General features: G+C 36.7%; 1 protein-coding gene across 4 annotated transcripts in view; it reads right to left on the bottom strand.

The window, feature by feature from the left end:
* Window positions 1-205: 205 nt before the first annotated feature.
* MDFIC (MyoD family inhibitor domain containing) overlaps window positions 206-25738 on the bottom strand; it is a 49844-nt gene continuing 24311 nt past the window's right edge. For all 4 annotated transcript variants that reach the window (XM_065848855.2, XM_065848846.2, XM_065848871.2 and 1 more), the window contains exons 4-5: window positions 15423-15698; window positions 206-3782 (exon numbers count right to left, since the gene is read on the bottom strand). In XM_065848855.2, coding sequence (XP_065704927.1) covers window positions 3535-3782; window positions 15423-15698 — 524 coding nt within the window. In that variant the 3' untranslated portion in view covers window positions 206-3534. The remainder of the gene's footprint in view (window positions 3783-15422; window positions 15699-25738) is intronic.

Genomic DNA, 25738 nt, shown 5'->3' with positions numbered 1-25738 from the left:
AGATTTATGCTAGCACAGCTTCTAACACTAGTTGGTTTAGCTCCACCTGTAAGACAACTCACCTACACCCGTTCACCCTCTGCGCAACCACACAAGAGCCAAAGCCTTCTGGAAGTATTATAACAGAAAAAAAAAATCAAAAATAAGACATGAAATTATCATTCAGAAGACTGACAAGGCAAGACTAGAAAAAGATTTCCAGAAGTTTCAAAATAAAGGTCTTTATTTCAAAATAGTGTTTGAGAATAGCACATCCAGTTGATATAAAATACAAGTAGCAAATTATCATTTTTCAAATGGGCCAGTTCGCAGCACTATATACTGAAACACTGTACAAGTTCACAAGAACTGTTATAAAACAGACAGTTAAGTTCTGATGTTTTAATTTCATTTAACCTATATTTTCACATTTGTCTCCTTCTAATTCTGCTTGTTTAAATTACACAAGGTGCTTACAAGATTGCCTATGGAGTGAAAATTACAAAACAGAATCTAAGAATATAAATACAGAAAGGAATTCCTCAAACTACATACTAATATTCTCTGCTACAAAGATACATTTTACAAAAGTGCTAATATCTCTATGACAAATATCTCTATGACAAATAGTAGCAGACTACATTTAAATGTCAAACAAATCACACAATTTTTTTTTCAATTGTTCATAATACTTTGATACTTCTAATCACTATTAGGGTTAATAAACACTATTTTCACTTCCTAGTATTTCACAAATGAAGTGAGAAAAGAAATAATATTTCTGCGTGTGTATGTGTGCATGTGAAAGTCTGTACACATACGCATATAAGCATGAAGAGAGTTCTTGTAATTATTATGTGTATTTTAACAGGACTGGAAGTAAATACTTCATAGTAAATACATTTCCCAGGTTTTCATAGTTTCAACAAATAAAAAAAACCTCTGAATTCCTGTAAGAAGAAACAAGGGTTTGTATAGAGTAAACTGTGTAAAAAAACTTTTACACAGAAAAGGGACCCTAGATATTTTTTTTTTTTTTTTTTAATATTGTATCATCCTGTGGTAAAAGCAATTTTTACTAACACCCAGTATTCACTAAAAGCCTGATATGCAAATGTGCGGTTTTCCAAACACAGAACTGGAACTGCTCCAGCACAGACATCCTGGCGGGACAGGAGCCTGGAAGTCTCCTTCCCTGCCCTCAAAAGCACAATCAGACAAGAAACAGCCATAATTCACCTTTCTGTGACCAAAAGGACACAAGGAAGGCCAGCTTATGGTGCTGTCTAGACCCGGAGAGCATGTCCCCACCACCACAGTGTCAACCATAGACCTACAATGGCCTACACCTTTTCTAAGGTGCATCGAGTCCCAGTGCTCACTGTGATGCCCCCAATTTCCCCAGAGGCATTATGCCTTACAAAGGCAAAATGCCTCCAGGCACTGCCACTCAGCCAAGGCACCTCTTCCCCCTTCCCAATGTGGTTCAGACTTTTAGGAGTCATAATTGAGCCCCATGGGCCTGATTCTGAGCTCAGGGAATTTATGAATTTAACTATATGATTCCTTATTAGCCTGCCTATTACCATAATACCTTTGTGCTCTCTAGCTGGAGTTAAACCAATGGAATATTCTGACATTAATGGAAATACACTTTGTTTATGCAACACAGATATGAATCTGGCCCAATATATGGAAAAGAAAGAAATACGATAAGAATCAATTCTTGTAGTAACTATCAAGAACAGATAAGAAACCCTCTGAGTAAATCTGCATTGCATCAGGATACACCACAATATTGCAGATGTTGAGGCTAAACATAACACCTCCCAGTTCCCTAGTATAGTTGAGGATTCAGCTATGTTACCTTCAGTGATAACTTGCAGTAGTAGGCACTACTAGTCAGTGTTCACAGGGAGAAGCTTTGGTTAATATCAGACCATTTGTTGACTTCGCTTCACACTCCTGTGATCTTCAGCTTGTCACATTTACAAAAACTGAATTCACTACAGCGGACAGAGACATTTATGGTCAATTCACTCAACAGACATACGCTATTGACTATTGATGACTTGTAACAAGGCCTAGATTTACTAGATCCAACAATCTACAAGTGAGAAATCTGGTGTGTAGATAGAAAAGTTTGTGAGATCAAGATGTATAGGTAGTTTACACAGAAAAATTAATGAGCTACAGACATGGAGGAGAAAAACTAGCAGATGGTAAAGAAAATAGGTACCATTATTCCCTAAGTCTGGGAATACCATAAACTTCTTTATGTGCTGGAGAAAATTCATTTCACAATCACAATGACAAAGACAGATATTTCTCAGAAAATCTTCATGGTGCAATAGAGAAAGTTGCGCACTGGATCCTAACTGTCTTTTTCAAACATTTAAAATCATGTTCTATTTATTTTTAAAGGATATAATACACTTAGAGAATGTCCTTTGTTTACACAGTTATTTAAAAATAACACTTAAAATGTATCTGAGAATAAGTATTTTTGCATTTGCTTTTTGCATTCAATGATAAAATGCCTTGATCAAGTCAGTTTTACTTTGGTCTTTAGACTCTGTTTAAATTCTGCCATCTTCTGTAGATCTTTCTCACACAATAAAGAAATAAATACTAAGTTATGTGATAACTGGCTATAAAGCCACAAACACCGACAAGGCCACTAATGTACAGGTTTAGATTCTTAACTTCTGATAATTTCCCTTTTATAGCCAAATTTTGAAGATTTGTTAGTTTATCAGTCAGTCTGTTAGTTTGATATATTTCATGTCTACACAGATTTCCAAAGTAGCTTTCTAAAAAGAAGCTTTTCAAGTAGTATTAGTACTGAAATAAAATATAAATGCACTATTCTGTCTTGATTGATAACAACAAAATCTTGGTACTGTAGTCCGTGTTAAAACTTACATTGATTTCTTCCTGTAGCATCAATATTGACAATGGGAAATACCAGGAATCTCTCTCAAACCAGTGAGACATTCAAAAGAAATATTGCCAATGTGACCACTGTAGCAAAACCAGCAGTAGATTTCTGATGCTGACTTTTGAATTCAGTTTAAAATAAGAAAACAAAGTTGCTTTCAACCCACAGAGATTGAAATAAAGACATTTTGCTTTTCAAAATGCCTGTGAAGGCATGTTATGCATGGAAGCATTTGAGTGTTTAAACATCCAAGTAGGTAAAGGCAAATACCTAAGGTTTTGCCCTGTAGTCTCTAACCAAAATCTGTCACTCAATTTGAATGGCAATTTTGCCCTCATACAGCCTGCAGTATCAGGCCTATAACTCCATGTCAATAAAGTCTTCCATTTGCAAAGCCAAAAGGAAGCTGGAATGTAGACTGAGTTTCACATACAAAACTATACAACTTGTGTTAGAATACAGATTTGACAATTGCTTTTAAAAATATATATTTATACATAGGGAATTAACAGTGCAATACCAGTTGGTGGTGTGAAAATCTTACCTTGTCTTTCTTCAAATGTATTTAAAGATCTCCAGTTTTATAGAGAATAAAATAAAAAGGGATAAATATTTCAGGATGGGAAGCAGATCCCACAGCATTCCATGCAGATCTCCAAGCAATCTGAAGATTCACAACATGCGTCCATTATGCCACAGTCCATATCACAGGGGCAGTTACAGTCATCGCCCATCTCGTCCCCACAGCAACAGCAGCAGGACTCCGAGGTGCAGATGCCGCAAGATGCTTGCCCCAGAACAATGTTACAGAGGGTGACAAATTCACAGAACAAGCAAGCCAGGATACAGTGAACGCAGCAATCTTCATAGGTGCCAGTTCGGTCGAATGCCATGTAGGAGGAGAAATAAAAGAAAAAACCAAACAAAACCAAAACAAAACAAAAAACAAAAACAAACAAACAAACAAAAAATCATTAATACCTTATTCTAAATGGAGATATATCACAACGTCAGGTAAGTAGCTGAAAGACAGCAATTCAGAGTAGACATAACCTATGACCACTAAGAACATGTTTCCCATCTTCAAAGTTACTTATGCAACCTAACTTGTCTTTAATTTAATATTGGTTTTGGTACAAGTTTCCTTCCCCCACTTCACTTCATGCAAATCCCAAGTACTAAATATCTGCTTAGATCCATTTCTCCAGTCATTTATTATGTAAAATATCCATATCTACTCCACTCAATCATAACTTCTTCCAGCAGGCCCAGAAATGATTTAAAAAAAAAAAAAAGCATATGAAAGAAACTAAAACTATTTCCAGCCTCTCCCACTGCATCTCAGCCTTCTGAACCTGCTTTGTTTGGCTTGATAGTTACGAAGAAAAATAAGGGAGTTGCCATATAATTTTTGCTTTCTTTATAGTTTTATGCACATCTTAAATCTAGCATAACAGCATGTTATATGTATTTTTATATTTTCAATAATACATAAAACACTCAATCAAAACTCAGATTTTTCTATTGCTTTTCTACACAGATTTCTTGGCAGTCCTTCTGATGTACCACTTTAATCTTCAATAGAGTTCATAACTATACCTGAATATCAATATCCATCGCTCATAAGTACTGATAAATTACATGAGGTAATTGAGTAGGTGTCCCACAGATTTTCAGTAAAAAATATGGCATCCAAAGAGTTAATGTATCAAATAGCTTCACGGTTGTTCTTTCCTAGACTCAGCTTTCATCCTTATTTTTAGTGCTTGCAAGCCTTGAACTCCTTTAGTCACAAATCACTGAAAATTGGGAAAATGTTCCTGGGAAAATATCCTACACCTCATCCTTTCCCTGTCTCTATAGTCATCACAGGTATCTGCTGCAAGAGGCCAGTATGAAAGACAGCATATGTAGCTATATGGGCATTTGGCCTGACTATCTACAGATGTTATGTTCTTCCAGTTCACAGGCTGAAGACTGTTATCACATGGGGAAAGTTTGCAATTTCTTGCAACAGTAACACAATTAGCAGGTCTCCTAAATGTATTTATAATGTAAAAAATGGCGGAGTAACCATGGTACGTATCTTGATGGATTCAAAGTACCTCTAATATTGCAGAAACTTTGGCTGTGAGATGGTGTAGACATGACTTCATGCAAGTAAGCACAAATACTTACAGCAATGCAGCAACAGAGGCTCAGACCTGCAAAATCTCCCCTAAGAAGCAAAGTAACTACCTGAGCTCTTAGCCCACTCTAAATATCAAACTGCTGGGGATCGATTTCACCTACTTACTATACTACTTAGACTGCAACTTAACCTGGGAATATCTGTACCGCAATGTGATCAGACTCATAATACAACAAGATGAGCACTTAACATCCAAAAGAAGAAATAAAAATATCAGGAAAAGCAAGAATGAAAAATAAAAATAAAAAATAAAAAAACCACAACCGCAAAAACTCCATACTACTGTGCAGGAAGCAAAACTGAGAAGAAACCACTGGCAAGACTGAGCTGTTTCTAAAGAAAGTTGCTGCTTGTATTAAACGGCTGCTTCTCCCAAAGAAATACTGTCATGAAATAAATGACCTTCAGAGAAAACCCAGAAGATATGTGAAATAAAGCTGGGGAGTATCAGTTCACTGAAGAGGACCAAAGCCAGACCGATAGCGATTAATTAGCTGGTTGTCATGGAGATGGTGTTAAATTTGTTCAGGTACAATCTCCTTTCAGGTTTTCTTTTAATATGAAGGAAAAAGATAAAGAAGCCAAGAGTTCTATCTAAGAAACCTTCGTATTTGAGGAACTGAGATTTTTACTATTTTGCGTCTTTAAAACACAGTTGATAGAAGCTAATACCACAACAAATTTTGTTCTCCAAATGTTTTTTTAAGCAAAACACCATAATAAAACTTTATGTGTATTAGTACTGATAGTAAGATGCTCAACAAAATCTTGCCTACTTCATGGAGGGATATGTAAAATTGCAGGGAGAGAAATAAACATTCACAGAAATTATAATATACGTATTTACTGATGGACAAGAGACAGAGTTCACAGGTTAAGCAAAAGGGACTGCACTCAGAAAGCACCTTCTGGACCCACAAGGGAAGTTCTCCCTCCTAAACTAAAAAACATCCCCACTAAATCAATACTTACAAGGAGGACTGTGTTGATGTAAATAAAGATATTTCAAAGGTAAAAGGTATTAAAAATGGTTCAAGACACAGAAGGAAATTTTGACCATTACTGCTATGATGGAAACTCTGTGGAGGGTCTTTCCATCTCTTCTTCACTGACTGAAAGAGTAAAAGGATTTATTTACCTACTATTTATTTTTATTTCTTTCTCCCTGGATTGCAAAATTAATTTTTCATTTAGAAAATCTTTATGTAACAATTGTACTTAACCTCCACAAATACTTAACATAGAGATATCCTTTACTGCTCTCTTCATTCTTGCAATGACTCATTTGTACAATGAACATAAACTTTGATCTACATTTCAAGGACAAACCTGAAATAATCATGCTTTTATATTCTTCATGTTATTGACTTTTAATAGCTATCCAGGTAGCAATTATTTAACACATGACAAAGCATGCTGTTGCCTAGCCCTACCTGACTTGCTGAATTCAGAATCATGACTCTAGCCATCTGTAATACATTCAGATAAAATGGGTGGAAGAATAATTTCTTCCATGTATGACTCCTACTCCTTAGTTTCTTAGCTACAGATGTAATTATAAGAAAAAGATAAAGTCACAGTGGTTTTTTGTTTGGTTTTTTTTTTTTTCAATAATAACAAACATGCTACACAAAACTCACACATACTTCTCTAGTACCCATATTCCTACAGCAACCTGTCAGTTCCATAGAAAAAATTCTATAGCTAAAAACCACCTCCATCCAGCCACAAAGAAGATGCTATATAAAACCCACTCCGAAAGATATGACCTCAGGTTTTTCATTACCATGTTGGAGACCACTAAAATGTATTTCACTGCTTGCACAAGACTCCCTAATAATTCTTTCCTGCTTCCAGGACCAAAGAGTCTATTTTAAATTACAGATTATTTTAAATTTCAAAACTATTTAACATGTTAAGAATAAAGACTATACTTAACTTCTACTCTTTGACCTTACCACATCAAAATCCTAATAGTTTTTGCAGATGAGTGAGTAGTGGAACACATTAATCCAACTGGAACTAAATGCAATTTATATAGCTGGGAAGAATTTGGAAAAAAGAATAAATTTGATGATCTTAATGTCTGACAACATGTTTTCTGGAAACCTTAAATATATTTTAGTCTTTTCTGATAAAGCAATGATACAGCAATATCGGTTATGACACTGTATTGCTGTAAAGAGCAGCTAGCTTAAAATGATCTATTTCTTTACATCTGCCTTAGTTCCCTTATCGAACGCATTTATCACATTTGTTGACTATGACCCAAGCTCCCAAAAGCTATGTTGAATGCCATAAATTACGATAGGCCTGGTCTGTATGCAGTGATAGTATGTTTTATTAGATCAACTCACAGTTGGGGAAAAAATATGAGCTTTCAGACACAAATGCTCATCTTCAATTACCCTTTCCTTTTGCCTGGGATGAAAGCTAAACCTGACGTTAAAAAGGTCATCCCATGCAGCATTTTTAAATACCGATGTAAGTAAAGCTGTTTCCTTAGCCCTTTGGCACACCTCCAAAAGTTACAGATTTGTTAGGGAACTTCATCAAAGCTGTTAAACAATGCCAAGGCAAACAGAAACCTAACAAACTCGTCCAAGTTTTTGCTGGCTATATCATACACACACATCCAGCTACTTTGTGCCGATTTAACCAAAGAGTGTATACAATACATGTAACATCTACTTTAACTGGGTTATAAATGTTACCACAGACAATATCCAGACAAGAAACAGACTGAAATCTTTTAAAACTGTTTACACAGTTATTCAAAGACCAGGGGGCCCTCTCTATACCTTATCCCAGTTATAACAGCTATGAACATTTAAGGAAAAGAAACAATATCAACAATAAAACAACTTTAATGTCCATGCCTTTAAACATTTGCACCTGCACACCACTTTTTATTTCTAAAATCTTTGCATACAGATATTACTTGGATATCCATATCCTTTTAAATACTGAAATATATATTTATTTTATTTCAACTTCCCTTTATCTGCTCCTCTTCATTTTTATGAAAAGGTGCAGCTCTACTTAAGAAACAGACTTTACAGAGAACTATCGACGATCAAAACTGTACAAGGTACGTGGAAGTTCAACTGAAAAATGTACAGAGAAAACACACGCGCAGGCTGATCTGTGCTGCTTTTGTAATGTTTGACACTATCCTGCCACAAACCGACCCAATAAGCTTTCGCACCAAGCAGGTCGGTCACATATGATAAAAGATTTTCGTGTCGGCAATGGTAAATAAGCTCACTTACAGGGTGGTGACCTTGGTCAGCTTCTTACTAACTATATTCTCTGAGTTCAGACAACTCGAAACAAATCTCCAGGCACTCGGCTGTCTCACAGTGAAAATCAAAAAGGGTAAAACCGCAATCAAAGTGGCAGCTGAGGTCCTCAGCAGGGGTTTACTCCAGGCCTCCGCAGAGCCCTGAACAGAAGCCCCAGCAAGAGCAAGTGCTTCCCGTGGCAGCAGTGGATGAACACGCGATGCCAACGGTGGAGACAGCCCCCGGCCAGGGCGGCACAGCGAGAGGAGAAGAGAAACCATCCCACACAAGTTTCTAAAAGGTGTCCATTACACTGAGGTTGTGTGCAACCTTCCCAAGCAGCGGCACACACGCCATCGCACTACCGTTCTGCTAGCATACATGGTTAGTGTGCAGCCTCTGCTGCCCAGCCACTTCCAGAAAACTCACCACACCCAGGAAAATGCCCAAGGAAGAACAGGAAATGCAGAAAGAATAGACTGACCTGTTGTGTGGAGTATAGTTACTTCTAGATAACAGAGTTACATTTATTTGAATGGGGGAAAATGAAGTTACAAATCATAATATATGTGATATTTAGCATTTTAAAATGGAAAACTATCATCTCTATTGATCAAGAAAACTAAAATGTCACCTGAACAGGCAAATTACACTGCAAAAAACATGAAAACTTCCATCAAAGCTTATATTCTAAACTCTTGATACAGATATAACCTCAGGAATAAAATGATCCAGTTGAAACATACAAATGTACTAAGAAATGTGCCAATTCACAGTATCTAAGGGTTCCTTAGAATACGAAGCTTTCATTGCCGTTGCTCATCACGGAGACTAGTCAGATGCTACCTAGATCATAACCTTATAAAATTGATATTGCAGGAAGACCTTTTTTTGCTACAGACCGTTTTCTGCTCAATCCTGCTACACAACACTTAAATCACCTCCCAAGACTTCTATGCAAACAAAAATACAAACCATACTTAAAACACACCGCTCTTCAAAATGCCTTATATGATAACGTTATTTGCCCACTGCCTGATTGACAACTATGTTCTGATACAATCACATCTAACAAAAAAAAAATCTCTGTTTATCACTTAATGGTCAGATGCAAATCCACCTTGAATCAATTTCAAAAAGATAACAATGGAAACTTTGTCCCAAGTAGAGAGATTTGCAGGATACTAAGTAAGTAGCTGCCTAAATGCTACTTAATGCTCTGGAATGGATTTCAGAAGTGTATGCATGTTTTTAAAATACGAGAGAGAGATGGCCAGCAGATATTTCTGCAGTGTTGTGCTATTCACGGTGTAACACACACTCAATACTGAATTCCAGTAAATAACACCAATACAATGTCAGAACAATATATAAAAGAAAAATTACTGCCGCTCTTCTGACACTCAAGAGAAAATAATAAGAAGAATATTAATAATAAAAAATAATTAAAAATTCCTATTCAAAATCATATGCACAAAAGGAAAGTTGATTGAAAACTATTTTTCAGTTTATATGAAATTATATAAACCAAAGTAAGATTCTCCTACTCCAAACAGAGGTCTGCTAGTCTGCTAAGAGAACTACTCACTACTTTCCCTGTATATGCACCTCGTTGCTCTTAAGACGCTGGCTTAACAGAAAGGCTAATTGGTGGACTTGCTTCATCTCAGTTAAGCCATCAATATCACTTGGGATACTCTAATAAATTAATGTAATCAGCAGCATGAGTTAAATAGTGCCCACCAACCGTATGCTTGGATTCAACATCTAGAACAGATGGAGTTGCATTATACTAAAAAAGAAAGGTAAAAAAGTCCCATTCAAATCCACCCTGAAATGTTCAATTTTAAACATTGGATGTAAAAAGAAAAAACATGTGTTGGGTGAGATTGTTCACTGCAGATCTAAGCTCAGTTGCTCAAGATACACAGTCCAGAAAGTTGAGGGAGATTGCTTCAGGCCTTGCTCCAGGAAAAGCATGGGTGGTAACTTAGATCTGGCAGCAAGCCGACATTGCCTGTCCTTACCCAGAGCCTCCCCCCGATGCTGCAGGCTTTCTTACCTACTTCATTCCTCCATCTAGCCTTATTACATTTCTTAAGACCTATGTTGAAAAAAATCCTTGGAAAGCAGATGCCTTCTAGTGCCTCTCTGTTTCGAGAGCCTAAGAAGGAATAAGGTGAAGATCTCACCATACATACAGGAGGCAGGCTCATAATCTGCTCACCATAGTTCAATGAACTACCAACAGATGAATACAGCAATTGTGTATGCTCTCAGTCTTTTGAATATGTGAGGTACCGCCCTAAATGCAAATTGTCACAAGAGACCGCGGTTGTGGAAACTACCCTGACAAATGTTAAAACTTGTGAGGTCACAGAAACTGGACCAGAAGTGGGAGTTCCATTTCAAAACTGAATTAAAACCAGTATTCCCTCTCTCCGTCATTAACTTTTAATAAACTATTGCTTTGATTAAAAAAAAATGCATAACATCAGGCTTCATAAGGTTTTATTAAGAAAACTTGTTTGGTTTGGGTTTTCCAAAATAATTAGTGCCTACTTCATTTTGTACCCTCCACCACCTTAATTAAATTCCTCTTCCATCCTTCACACTGCCCAGTTGATTCTTCCCTTTCCCTCTCCAACTCTGTATATGTCATTATTACTCACCTTCTGCTACTTTTGACACACATATGTATGTATGTATTCAGCTACATGTTTTTCTTCATTTCCTAGCATCTAGATTTACTGCCCAGTTACCGCATTGCTGTCCCTTTAGTCTTCCCTCTTTAAGTTACACTGGACAGGTACCACTGCTTCCAAACACAGCAGCTGGACTGCCTTCTTTTCAGTCATTTACGTTTGCTTTTTCAGGTTTCTAAGGTGTTTCTCTGCACTATTTATAACAGGTGTAAGAGAGTGACAATTCTCTTTGCTAGTGGTCTACCAACCAGTTTTGGAAAAACTGTAACACCTCTGAGATAAATAATTTAAAATATTGTTAAAATTTCTTTGAATAAAAAAAAAAAATGTTTATTCCCAATACGCACTGAAACCTACACAGTCCCTTCGAAAAAATCTTTAGAACTGAAACAGTGGTTTAAAACTCGTTTTTAAGAGAGACACTCCTACTATTTAATCATTCCTTTCTTGTTTGTTTGTTTTTTTATAGTGTAAGTTATGGAGATGAGTAAGATTTCTTCAGGGTCAATATGGATTAATAATAGATGAAGAGGAAGAGCAGAGCTGGTGAGTGCACTCACACCCTTCTAAGCCTCACTGGATGTGAAAGTGTTTCTAAACAGCCTATTCTGAAATGCTGACACAACTCCATACATTACAGGGAGATTTTAAAGCTTTTATACTACCACTACCAAAATGCCTGTTACATTTGAAGTACTTCAAATGCATCTTCAATTCCAAGAGCTCACAAGATGTGATCTACAGCACAAGTGGAGCTTGTGTCTGGAGCAATTAATAAAAGAGTTGTTAATAACTATGATGGGGGAAATTTGGTGGGCTGGAAGACTGGGGGCTTTATAGTCTGCATTAGGGCTGTCTAGTGCTTTGGAAACCAACAGGAGCAGTACTGACCTTCTTAATGGGAAGATGTGATATCGTGGCTAAAATAGCACTGGACTTCATTTAGGTTTTGGGTGTTTATACGGAAGTCTGCAGTATATGATGGAGCATGCTGCATTTGGTACACCTTTTAATTAAGCGTAAGCCCAAATACACTACTGCACAGGATGGATGTCAATCTGGGATGTTTCTTGATTCTACTCTGCTTGAAGAACTACCAAGGTTTTCTGTTCTGTCAATAGATAAGATATTCTAGACCAAAATACCTACCAGACTTGGACTTATTTTGCATTACAAGTAGGTGTGGTACTCCAGAAATATTAACATCTTGCCTTTTAAGAAAAAATTAGAAGAATGCAGCTTTTCGGAGGGAATAAGAAAAAAATGAAAAATATTTTCTTTTTTTCTGTAGTCTAAAACTCAGCTTGATAGCCAGAATTTTCACTTTTCTTCTTTCTGAGGACATATTCTATTTCTTGTCTATGGCCACTTTGTTTCACTTAAAAAAACCACGTATTCTTCTGACCGTCAGTAAGTACTCAAGGTGGAACAAAAGGCAGATGAAGCAAAAATATATGGCATGTGTTTTCAGTTTGGTTTGGTTTGGGGCTTTTGTTGTTGTTTGGGTTTTTTTGTTTGCTTTATTTTTTGTTTGTTTGGGTTTTTGTGGGTTTTTGTTTGTTTTGGTCTGGTTTGGGTTTGGTTTTGTCTTTTGTTTTGGTTTTGTTTGATTGGTTTTTTTTAAAGCTATATATTAGATTACAAAAGCCAAGGTCATATATAAGGAATAGCAAAACTAAACTGAATCTGAGTATCTGAAAGCATTGAAGTTTGCCTGTATTTCTTTCTTCAAAAATTATCTGGACACTAAAGTGAACTGAAGGAGCTGAGTTAATTTGGGTGATTGATTATTCAATACTCACAGTAAAAATTTAATATGATTTCTCTCTTTCTGCATAAGTTTACACAAGAAATTGCATACAAGTTATACTATTATACTGTATAGATGTGCACAAACACAAATGTACACCTTCAAGTAAACTCAAACCCAGCAGCTCTTCAGCAGTAACCAATGGTTTATGAGGTTATGTGGTACAAGATAAAGCAAAGCCAAGTAGTTAAGCAACGTTGAAAATTATTTCCAATAGTTTCCTATCTTTTCCATCTTCCTGTCATCCTTTTCAACAGTTTCTACAGAAATGTCATTGGATCACAAAAATACCTCTTTTCCCACAAAAGTATGATTCATTATACAAAAAATCTGCAGAAGTTAGGTTCAAATTAATTTATGTATAAGACACTCTTGAAAGAGTGTCTATGCAATCCTCAGTCACACGACTTACTAGTGTACTCTTCTGGATTGTCACCCATCCATTGCCAGGTCTCTGATTTTATATCTTACCCAAAAACCAATGGATGATGTAACAGATCACATACATATTGATCCTCCCTGCAAGGTAACAACTTGACAAAAATATTACTTATAGCCTAAAGTTTCCCCATGCAGTCCTACAGGGTAAACTACTGAAAAGCTGAAGAAATGTCAGAAGGTTTCTACATGTGTTCATGCAGATGTGTAGACACAAATACCCTAGATATACTTTAATCATTGAAAAATAAAACTTATGCTTCACTCAGGTTAATGGAAAACTGGGAGCAGCAGATATTAGCAGTGTGGGTCAAGCTATTCAGAGCATATATCAAAGTTCCCACACTCAAAATAAGAACATTACCAGGTTAGATGTATAATGTTGAATATATTTAATTTTAGCTGTTCGGTGACTCAAGAAACTACATGTAAGAGTAAGGATTACCCTGTATTTCTGTATGTTGAAAGTATGTAAGTTAGACAGTGTAACAATAGAATGTAATTGTCTATATTCTAATCAGACATACTGTTAAAAATATCAACATTTCTGACTGTGTATAAAAAATTGTATATTGGCAGTTTTCAGCAACTAACAGAATCTGTGCTGAGTATTAAAATATGTTAACAATTTTTCTCCTAAAACATCTGGCAATTTTACATAATCATTACCAAGGTTATTAAAAACAAACAAAAACCTCACTGACCATATTTATTCCAATATAATTTTAGAAAAAATAAAGAAATGTTTGACATAAATAATTGTATAAGGGCATGAACATGGCAGGCTCTGTCTCTTTAGAACTCTGCAATTTCTTTTTCAGAGGTTCAATTTCCTAAATTCACTTTGTACCACTCATGCGAACAGATCTAGGGCTCTTAACAGTTTTTTTGATACATAAGAAAAATATTGGGCTGGAGGGTGAACTGAATTTCGCCTAACAGAAAGAGATACGGGGAATATAGCAAGTATGAAGTTGTGGTTTTGGAAAGAAATTTTATAGGACTGTGAGTGCAGCAGAAAAATATCAGTATGTTTTTGAAGATAAATACGAAAATAAACCACAGCAAGGAGGACCAGCCCATGGCACAGTCTGAGTGAAGCTGTCCATGATATTACTACACAGATTCATTCAGTAGGTTTGATTGAAGTCGCTGAAGTCAAGAGTCACTCCACTGACATCAGTAGGCTTCATTCAGGCCACTACGTGCAGCCCTTCTGATTCCTCTTCCTTTCATCTTGGCTGAGAATCCTCCCCATTTCGCTGAACAGTACTGCTTCCCATTTCTCTAAGAATCTTGGTCTGCACGCACACCCCCGCAGTTTTTTTTAACCAGTTGCATCTATGTCTGTCTCAAATCAATAACATTTTTAGAGCCTCTGCACCCCTCTTGGAATGGGTAGGAGTAAAGCCCATCAAGTATTTAGTGCTAATGGGAAGGTAGTGGATTAAGGGGTAGCTCAGGAGCTCTGGGACCATTAGAGCAAATGCAAGCAGTGCAAACAGGCACACATAGCTAAAATGTAAGGGAAATTATTTACTTTTACTTATTGAAGCTGTGCATAGGGAGTATGAAGCTTTTTCATGCAAATTATTTACAGCTCAAATATAGCACAAGGCACACTGAACACTGAAGCACAGGTCTAAATTGTATTGCCTAGTGCTCAGACCTAATGGTTAGTCAGAATATCTGCCAACAGAACATTTTCAAAAGCAAACTCTGCCATCACGGAGCCTATCATTACTGGATTTAAGTATTGACTATGTTTTGAACTAGTGCTTTAACATTTTTTTCTGGTATATATGTGACAATGTTGACAGGAGTTTCTAAAACATTATCAGACTATGTTGGCCAAATGAAAGTAAGAAATCTCCCATTGCCTCAATTTCTTTCAAACACTTAATATTTTCCTTTGGGGAAGTAACTTGTGTTTTATCATAATGATTTCTATTTGCTTCTGAAGCATGAGTCATGCTCTTCAATTATTTTCAGCTGATTGTGTAATTATTAGTAAGAATGGGGTTTGGATAGTCTTTATTCAGTTCAGGAGTTTTTAATAAGAATTTCTGCTTACCTTCAGGTGAAGTACCTGGCTTTTGAGAAAACACAGAGCTTATTTTACTCTTCTTGCTGCTGTTACTGTTGACAGACAAGGTGGACTGAATTTTTCTGTGCATTTTTTCTGAAACAGGAGCCGAAATTTTTCTGTTGTCTGTAGGCACATGCTTGACCCCGTTGTGAATTCCACTTCCATTACTCAGACCTGCGTGGCCATTTTGGGTTCTGCCGCTTTCTTCCTCACTCCTTTCCAGTGCTGAAGTATTTGGCTGAGGCAAACGTTGAGGTTGTGCTTAAAATGAAAGAAAGAAAGGGTTAATTTAAATTGTAAATTAACAAGTGAACATTGCCTCTGATTTAAAGACTGTATCTGAAGAACAGAAAACATGAAGGATTTTTTTATGTAAAGTTTTGTAATAAAAAGTGGTTTCAAATTAAAGATTCTTATTTACAAAAAAAAGAAAAAATAAAAGAGGACTTGGAAAACTAATTAAACTATACACATAGTAACACAACAAGATTTCATAATCAAAAAGCATCAGCCCAACCACCTCTCCTAATCAAAACACTACTGTATCACGCTTGGACATAAAGAGGTTTTCAGACAGTCCAGTCTTCAACTGGTTTTAACCTAATGTCAAGGAAGAAATCCCAGATTCCCCTGAGCACTCAACTGAAGAGAGATTATACAGTGCCAGCAGTAAAGGAAAAGAATGCTGTATTTCATTCTCTTTTCAGATGATTCACGTCCATTTTCAGATTATTTTGAAGTCTAGCTTTGTATGTAGATTACACTGTGTCCAAGATAACAATATGTACAGGTATTTATAGTTAGCCTCCTCTAAAAGAAATATTTCCACTGGCCACTTCAGGTACAAGTGGCCAAACTTTCAGACAAATACTACTGGGACACACTGACCAACATGGTGTATAAAAGGACTCTTAGTTCTGAAATTGCCTGACACACCCTCAGTGCTTCCCTTTCATCGAGGACACTGACACCATTCTCAGATTGCTTCCTCCAACTATCATAAACTTGTCCAGATTAAACTTCAGATAAATCTTAAACTTTAAGTCCTGGTCACATGTTCACAAGCAAAAAGAGATATTTTGCATAACAGTTTAAACACCAATTGGCTCATTTTTTTCCTGCCATTTGATTTTTTTAGTCACAGCAACTAAGATTTTAAGAAGATACTCTAGACTGCCCACATCTATCTAGGTCAGAGTAACCCTGACTGAACCTGCTTTACAGAGTGACAATTTTCTGTTGCAGGACAGAAAGGGAGGGCTAGGAGAAGCATGCATGCTTTAGCCTCGCCAAAGATGTTGCAGGGAAGACAAAGATCATTCCTTTCCGTTACCAGCAGTAACTGTTCAAGAACCTCCCAGCCAACAGAGCAGGATCACAATGTGGTCTGCCACCTCAACAACAAACTGTTGCCCAAAAAGCTTTTCATTGGCAATACTGAAACTGCTTTTCCTTTAAATTTTGCATTAGTGTTTACAAAACCTATGAACAGAAGCATAAGCAAGGCACTTTCTCCAATCTGCAGTTCAATTTGTAGTACGTATTCTGTTAACAATTCCAGAATTCCATAAAGGCCCCAAAACAAATTTTAGGGAGTTTTCTCCTATATTAATAGGATTCTTTAAAAGCATATGACCAGGATCCCTTTGTGTATGTCATCTTTTCAAACATGTGCAAAACTAATTTTGTTAAAAATCGAAAGACATGCCTTCCATTTTAAAATTATCAATGTAGACCTAAACACAGTCAAAAAAATAAAGCCTTTGGCAACACCAGGAATTAAAATTTTACCCTCTAAAATTCATACCCATATCTCCCCATAGCTTTATTTGCATTACCCCACTCAAATGTAAATTGTACTATTAAGGCACATTGTTTTTGACGTTCCATGTAATGATGTTTCCTCACATTGAGCTACATATCATTCCCAAATGTGGAGTGGTACACTTGCACCAATAACCTAGAATTACTGGGGAGGAGTTAACCTTCCTCAATAAATAAAAGCAGTCGACTATACTAAAAATTCTGTATGTCTGGACACGCAAGTTTCTAAAACTGACAGTTATGACCTTTTCCAAGACCACTAAATTGGTGGTGGCAGCTTAGAATTGTTTGCATATTTTTGGTGCTTTGTTATAACAAAATAACTTGACAAATTATCCAAAATTCAATCTTCAAAAACAGATGTGTTTCTGTCAAACTGTGGGTGACTGGGAAGTCTTGGGGAATCTAAACAGTCCTATGTTTTTGCTTTTATTATTAATTTTACCAAGAGTTTGGGGAGTTTTTTTGGTGCTTGTTCTTTTTAATTTTTTATTAAATAATCCAGTTCCCAAAGTACTCTTACTTCAGTCTTTTGGCATTAACATACAACTTTTTAGCTGACTGGCTTTACAGTATTCACATGTGATATGCAGGTCAAATCAAAATGGAATAAAACCCCAAATGGATTAGTTATCTCAATTTAAATTTATTTTAACTTTATTGATAATTTTGCACTAGGGAGATTTGAATCTTATGGTTAAAACACACTTGAAACCAATTAGGAACCATATGACCGCATTCTAGCATAAAGAACAAAAGCAATTGACAGTTCCAAGATTAAGCCACAACCACTCAGTTTAAAACAGAAATATTTTTACTTTATTTTTTAAAGGTTGTGTATCTCTAAAAAAAAAAAAAAAAAGAAAAGAAAAAAAAAGGTGTAATATGGGGAACGACACAATGCTTCTTAAAACACAGTGATATCCAGGGACTCTCACTCTCTCTTTAATGATCCACTGCTCTCATTCAGCTGTCTTTCTTTTTTCAAATCTTTACATATGTGACAGCTCTCAAAAGTAGACCATAGACCATCTGGCATTTTCAGAGGTGTAACTTGTGCAAATTCAGCTCTACTGGGAACACAATGCTATCTTCTGCCTGCGTTATAAAAGATACAATAGAATGTAGAACTTATGAGTTGTTTTGAATTATTCATTTTTTGCCTGTATATTCAAGAAATTTTACAAACTCTGCATTTTGTACTACATAATCACATGCGTTAAAGGTACAAAGAAACTTTTTGACACCTCTTTTCTACAGAAAGATGGCATTTTGTTTGATATGTGAACATTCAGCGCCTGTTATATCATTCTAAACAGGCCGTGTGCTGCTACAAAAGATCCCATTTTACACTCTATGTATGAGCAAAAATTTTATTCTTGATATTCAGTAACTAATGCAATACACATCAAAATTTCAAATATGAGTTGGATGAACATTCAGCATCTTCAAATCAGGATAGCACTGGTCACTTACTATATGTTAAAGATTTTTAAAAAATCATTCCTTGCACAACATAGAAATAATGTCATTTCAAACATCCACAATGAATAGTTTCAAATGTCCTAAGAAAGACTGTGCTTTTCAGGTTAATATGTTTCTAATCTTTAGCAAAACCAGTAGATTTAAGTCAATATTTTATACAGTGCTAACACTAGTGGATTTTCAATAAGAATGATAAATATTGGATTAATGATTCAATAGACTGAATCTTTTTGATAGAAAACTACCAGATAATGTAGCTAGTAATAACTATACATGAATCTGCTGCCTGTGGAAAAGCAATAAAAAGGCAATATATTGCTATAGCATATAATCTATTAGCGTGTTTCACTGCTTCCTTGTCATTGGTTTCCCTGCAAAGTGGGCCTTAATACAATAACTTCTGCTGTTATTTAACTGACTTTCATAATAATTTAATTGTGAGGTTACTATCTGCTGAATAAATATTCAAGTACTAAACATTGACCATGGTTTTGATGGTTTTAAGTAACTGTGCACATTCTCATTCAGACTGTAAAATCCTTAGCACAGTTCAAATGAATACGCATATATATATATATATATATATATATGCACACTGACAATCTATTGTTTACATCTTGCAAAATAGCAGCAATTCTTTTAAGAAAAATCCTGATACATGCATTTAATTGAAAAATGTATGTAAACACAGGGAAACTCTCAGCCGAAAGAGGACAGTCTAAGTTATCATTAGGGATTTTAGAGAAAACACAAAAACAAACATTCACAAAACACAGACTCCTCGGAGTCCAAGGGAATCAAAAGAAAACATCAGGAGGGAGAGAAGAATTGAGACAGCTAATTAGTAGCCTAATCACATCAAAAGCAATTCCAAGGTAGCTGATACACATGCCCTTGGTGTTTCCTAGGCAGGTCCATGCCATCAATGGAAAATACACATTCCAGTTTACAGCCTGGGTCATCTGACTGCATACCCAGAGAGGTAAGAATGCTGGTTTTCTTCATTTGTGACACAATAGTTTATGACGTCAGATCAGGCCACAGAAGCAATATTTTTGCAGGTGGACTTGGGCGGAATAAAAATGCATGACTTCCGGGTGTAAAAAATATAACCTTTGGCATTTTCAAATACTGAGAAAATACAAACTATCATTTCAGTTCAAAATATCCTAGACACTTGTCTGCCTCCCAAGGTTGTTACAACCACAATAGGAGAATGAGCCTCTTTTAGGAAATACAACCCAAGTCTTGCTTGGGTTGATGTATGTTGAAAGCCAAGATCTACATGCTAAACTGAGCTTGGGAAATTGATCTCAGTGGTAGCTGCTCCTACTTGCTCTGCATGGACCACACAGAAGAGACTGTGTGCAAGGGAGGTAAGAATCAGACCTCCAGTTTATGTCAGTATTTCTTCATAACACCGACCTAAGCTTGAGGGGAGAAATAAAGCATATGACAGGTAGTCATGGATTGCACACTAAAACCAGGAGCTGCCTGGATTCCAGAGTAAAATTAAGGTGATTCCAAATTGCTTCTGGAAAAGACATAAATTCCTGATATATAAAAGGAAACATTTCAAAACTGACTGGCAAAAAATCTTACCTTTTCAAAAATATTACAAATTGTATGCATTCATAGGCTCAATAAGCATAACATTTCAGTGAAACTGGAAGAACTCAAATATCTCAATCTCTCTGCCTCCCCACTTTTCTAACTAAAATCCTGACTAGTCTCTACATGGGTCTTCAAACTACATCAATAGTTTTCTCTGCCTAGCTACCCAGAATATTAACATTCAGATTACAAGACGTACCTCTGAGTCAACCTGTGAAGTGGCTTTTGTCAGCAATTATTTTTGAATATTTTCTAGGACATAAATAGCATATACTGCAGCTTCCATATCACAGAAGGCATACATTAACTAAATAACAAGGTACCATCAAGGTACAATCTATCTTTTAAAATCAATTTTTTACACTGAATTTTTTATACCATGCTGACTTTACAGGGAAAACAAAGTACCAACTAACAGCATCAACCACTTTTTTAGAATTGCTTCTTGTAAGACATGAGGACATCTTCAAAATGAACACACTATATTATTATGAAACAGGATGTCCTTTGTAATGAAAATACTGTAGTAAAATTGCTGGTACGAGTTTTACAGGAATCACACTGAGAACGCTTTGTTAAAATACGTCTGAGAACACATCCAGGGAACACCAGGTATAACAGAAATAAGGCTGGCAGGGGACAAAGGGAAAAGACATTTTATCCCTTCAGCTCTCAGTTGGTGAAGGGCTGAGGAGAATGGCAAACGCGTGTGTGCATGTGTGTTTATGGGCTAAGAAGGTGACACAAGTGCATGAGAAGATGCCAAGAGGACTCTTAAATCTGTGCAAAGACACCTGCAGTGCCTTCCTTTGGAAGCACCGCAGGACCTTACACACTGTTTGAAGGGTTGCAGGAATTGTATAAAGATGCCTTTGACATACCCAGAAAGAAGCAGTTACCACAGGGAGGCATGAAAAGGGCTGGTAGCCAGAGGTTTACAAAGTTGATAGGCTTTCCCACTGAAAATGTGGACCGAATTTATCTGTTTACAAATCCTCTTTCCTGACATGTTTTTTTCAAAATGAAAAAATGCCTGCAGATTTTTCTAATGACAGCAACAGCAAATTGCTGAACTGAGTAAATCTTTAACATTTTAATTTACTTCTCTTTTAATAATCATCTCAAAATCCAAATATCCTTTTGTTTTCTAATTATCATTAAATTATCAGTAAATTCTCCTTCATCATACACAAATCTTGTAGTCATTATTAATGTTTTTTAGGAGACTGAAAACATGGCCATCTGTGATAAACTTTGAAGATGATTTGAAAATTCTTGCTAGATCACAATATATCTAGAAATAAAGGTGATGCACATAATGCAAGGATTGTTAAGCCACATCTACCTGAAGTGACATACAGTTCCTTCTGTAGCATATGGTTTTTCATTTCTTGAGAACAAGTAGCAGTAGCTTGCCATGAAAAATCCAAGAGAAGAGCCAAACACGAAACAGGACACTGTAGGTAACAGACACTTACACACCTGGGGAATAAACTTCTGTATAAAGCCATGTTAAAAAGTGGGAAATTTTACTCCAAACTTTCCACTTGCAACATTTATCTATCCTTTTTTGTCCTTATGTATTCTGCGCAGTTGTGTCAAATTCATTTTCACCAGGGGCCACATCAGCCCCTGTGCTAGAGGACTGGAAGAGAACTGCAGTCTATTTTATCTTATGTTTCATAGCATTACAACTACTTAGAGCAGTGGCAATCATTGCAGACATGTGCCATGACAGATTAATTTGTGGTCACCATTCCAACATTTCATGGTGTTACTATCACTTCTGAAGGTTATTTTTTTTTAATTTAAGACAAAATGCCTAGTTATTTCTTCCTATGTTTTCTACATAGGTAAGCTGTTAAGAGGCATAATGTTCTACTTTTGTTGCTGTTGTTATTGTTATATCTTTCTTTATAATGCACGATGGCTAGTAGGAATTGGATATAAGTACAAAATAATACCAAAATTTAAAAACAGATCACTAGGCTCTTTGTTGATTTCTAAAGTGCTGAAAGTTATCTATCACTGAATAATCAGTGATTTATTAAATGTGAACACAGACCCCAAAACAACTAAGGATATAAAGGGAAGCCAATCCAATACAATCCCATCTCACCAAGGAACAGAATGCTTTGGTTCTGAAGCTTTCATTCGAAAAGAGAGGTTAATTAATCACTAGACTCAGAAAAGTAACCCAAGCTGTTGACATGACAATTACAGCAGTTATGCAATTAGTGCCTATAACAACATATGGTTGTACCGCTGCTTAAAGACACACTGATGTCCCATGGAACTCGAGACATTGAGTAAAATGTTTGGAACAGTTTTGATGTCTCTCACCACTGTGTTACCTGTTCCCAAATCAAATAATAAACATTAAAGAGAAACTACAAACAACAGGATATCGCTTGCTGGATATTGCCTCAGAAGTGGCACAGCAGGATGAGTCAGGCAGGAGAGATAACCTCAAATGTCATTAACAGCCATAACCTGTGCAAGTGCACAAACAGGTCCTCTCGGTTCCAGCATCTCCTGCTCCCTTCCTCAAAACCCCAGCAACTACGGACAAACTGGACACCATTTCACTGCAGGAAAGAACGTGGGATTGGTGAGGCAAACAGCAGTCCTAGCCATTCAGCTCTGAGTGAGAGAATACTCAAAGGTCAGGTTTATTCTCCACTGGCCAAATCTACTGAGTTTTCAGATTACGAGATTACAGTGCTCAGTTAAACTCATAGAAATATACATAAAACATGGCTGTACTTGGTTTTAAAAAGAACATGAAGGCAAACGCTTGGAATGAGGAATTCCCTTAATATTGACTGTTCCCTTAATTTCTAGTCCGCCACTCATAAAGGTGAGAGAATTTCAGAAGACTTCAAAAAGTGCTCTGCCTCACATGTGAATCTTACCCAGCTCTCAGTGCTTTGTCTTTTGTCATCTCCATAATTCTAAGTAACACCCAATGCTGCCATTAACAAAACTAACAAGATGCAGAAATAAAAAGTAGGAGTAAAATTAGAACGGGAGCAGCAGAGAGAGGGTAATGTAAAAAGATAGAAGGAAAACACCAAATATCAGTACAAAAATAGTAATACATACATTGATAACTGAGGTTCTCATTTCTTTGCTGCACTTATTTTCTCTCTGCTATTGTTTATCGCAACATAGAGCTGATGCTAAGTTTGGTATCAGCTGATATCAAGTACCAGAAAACCACAGAGAGAAAGCACAGCTGCAAAGAAAATGGAACAGGAGAAACAAATGGACAGTAACCACAAGGAACAGGCTAGAACTTGGGATTTTACATTATTAAAACAACAGTAGGGCAAAAACATCAAAAGAAAAAAGAGCAGATAGCAACAACCCAGAAGAAGACAGTGGGGAAGGAGACAGAAAGGGAAAAAAAATACATAGCGAGCTCTGCCACTTCAGTTTGTGAGGGCAGAAAAGAATATGGAAGAAGAAACAGAAACATTCACAAGTAAAATCCCACTAGAGCTGAAGTATTTGCTACAAATTTTACAAGTAAGAAAAGAAGTAAATGATAAATCTCTAGTTGATAAGCAATGAAATTAAACAAAGATAAACACATCATCCTTATACAGTGATCTGGCACTGAAGGAACTGTTCCCTTTCTGCTCGAGGTCAGAGAGGTTCCTGCAGCCCAGGCCAAAAATCAGCCACATTCAGCAATAGCAGCATGATGGAAAACAGAAACTCTGTGTCAGAAAGCAGGGTGAGGACTTGAGGTCCACAACAATAACTCTTCATGACCCAGCCTTGTTGTTACTACAGACTGAATAGTTAATAATAGAGTGATTGTCAGTAGGAGAAAAAGAAAAAAGATGTGGAAAAGTAGTAGGGAGTGTAGCTAGAGTCCATCTGTTTCCCAATCCTGCAAAAGCAAAGTGTGAGGGGAAAGAGAAGCAACCCATATCTGTGGGGACAACACTAAACAGAAGGGTTAGTCTCTGTTATGGATGTCCTTCAGCCACAGGAATTCTCTCATGGCAAGCAAGGCCCAGGAGATGGGCACAGGACCCCTGTCACTGATCCAGCTGGCTGCTACAGCCATGGGCTGGATGAATGGGGCTTCCACATCGCAAAGCACTCCAGGGACCCCAGCTCACCAAAGGACTTTGAGTCATACACAGAAAGTCCACGCAGTGCTGCCATAACCAAAGCTGTCTCTTGGGCTGCTTTATGCCACTACCATACCACCTTGGCATCAAGATGACCCAGAAATGAGAGCTCTTTTTCCTTTTTTGAACCATTTTGGTGTGCCTTGAAGAGATATGGCACAGTCTCACCAAAAATGTTTTTTCTGCAAGCTGTACAAGTCAGATCCTTCAGAATAGACATTGAAAACTCCTCTTTTCAGAGTTCTTGAAAAACCTAAATTCTTTTCTTTCCTTCCCCAGATTCAAAAATGCAAGCAACCATGGACTAAAGGCTGCATCTCTGCATCAGAGCTCACTGTCTGTTCCCTTCCCCACCCTATAGGCAGTTTAACTGTGTTTTACACTAAAACAGTAGTTTCCTATGCTGAAGGGAAAGACAATGCTATATTTCAGAATGTACAAAATTATCAACTAAGAGATTTGTGTTTTCAATTCAAAACTGAATGTGTTTAACATGAATCATTGTCACCAACACTTAGCACAAAGGAATTTTTTTTTTTACTTACTTCTTATTTACTGTATTACTAAAATGATCTAGGAAGTCCTCCTTCTGACACAGTTGGACAATCCCACCCATCCTGGCCAAGCTTTCACACATGACCTCCATTATATTAATTCAATACAGTAAAAAAAAAATGATATGCTAAATGGGTTTTCGCCTGCTGCTCACACACACATCCCTTAGAGCAGAGCAAAAGTCAGATTGCTGACCATGCCCGGTGAAGACCGAGCTTCCTGTAAGAACGATGCACTTAGTTTCCTGAGAGGAAGCAAAGCACAAGCTGCTCAAACAATTCACAAGAACGCTCTGATATCTGAGCCATGCAGTTACAAAACTGTCCTGCTAGAAAAATACAGCGTCAAATCAGTAACCAACAACTACAAGCACAAAAATTCAGAGACACAAATGCATCAGAGTATGTGAAGAAACAGGTAAATTGTCTTAACAGGATGAGATTACCTGTAAAATCTTTTTCTTTCATCCCATAACTGAGCTAAAATTCTGATTCTCCACTCCATTCATTAAAGAAGATATATATCTCTACGAAATTATTGTGCCTAAACGATTTCCATGTAGAAGAGGCCTGGAGCACCTGCAAGTCCTTATACTGCAGAACTGACTGAATAGCAGCAGAATACTCTTTTTTATCTCTAACATACAGAAGGGAAGAATTCTTATTTCAACTTGTT

This window comes from Patagioenas fasciata, chromosome 1 (genome assembly GCF_037038585.1).
Source record: "Patagioenas fasciata isolate bPatFas1 chromosome 1, bPatFas1.hap1, whole genome shotgun sequence".
Taxonomy (NCBI): Eukaryota; Metazoa; Chordata; class Aves; order Columbiformes; family Columbidae; genus Patagioenas; species Patagioenas fasciata.
Note: the sequence above shows the minus strand (reverse complement) of the source record. Positions and strands in the feature narration are given on the sequence as shown.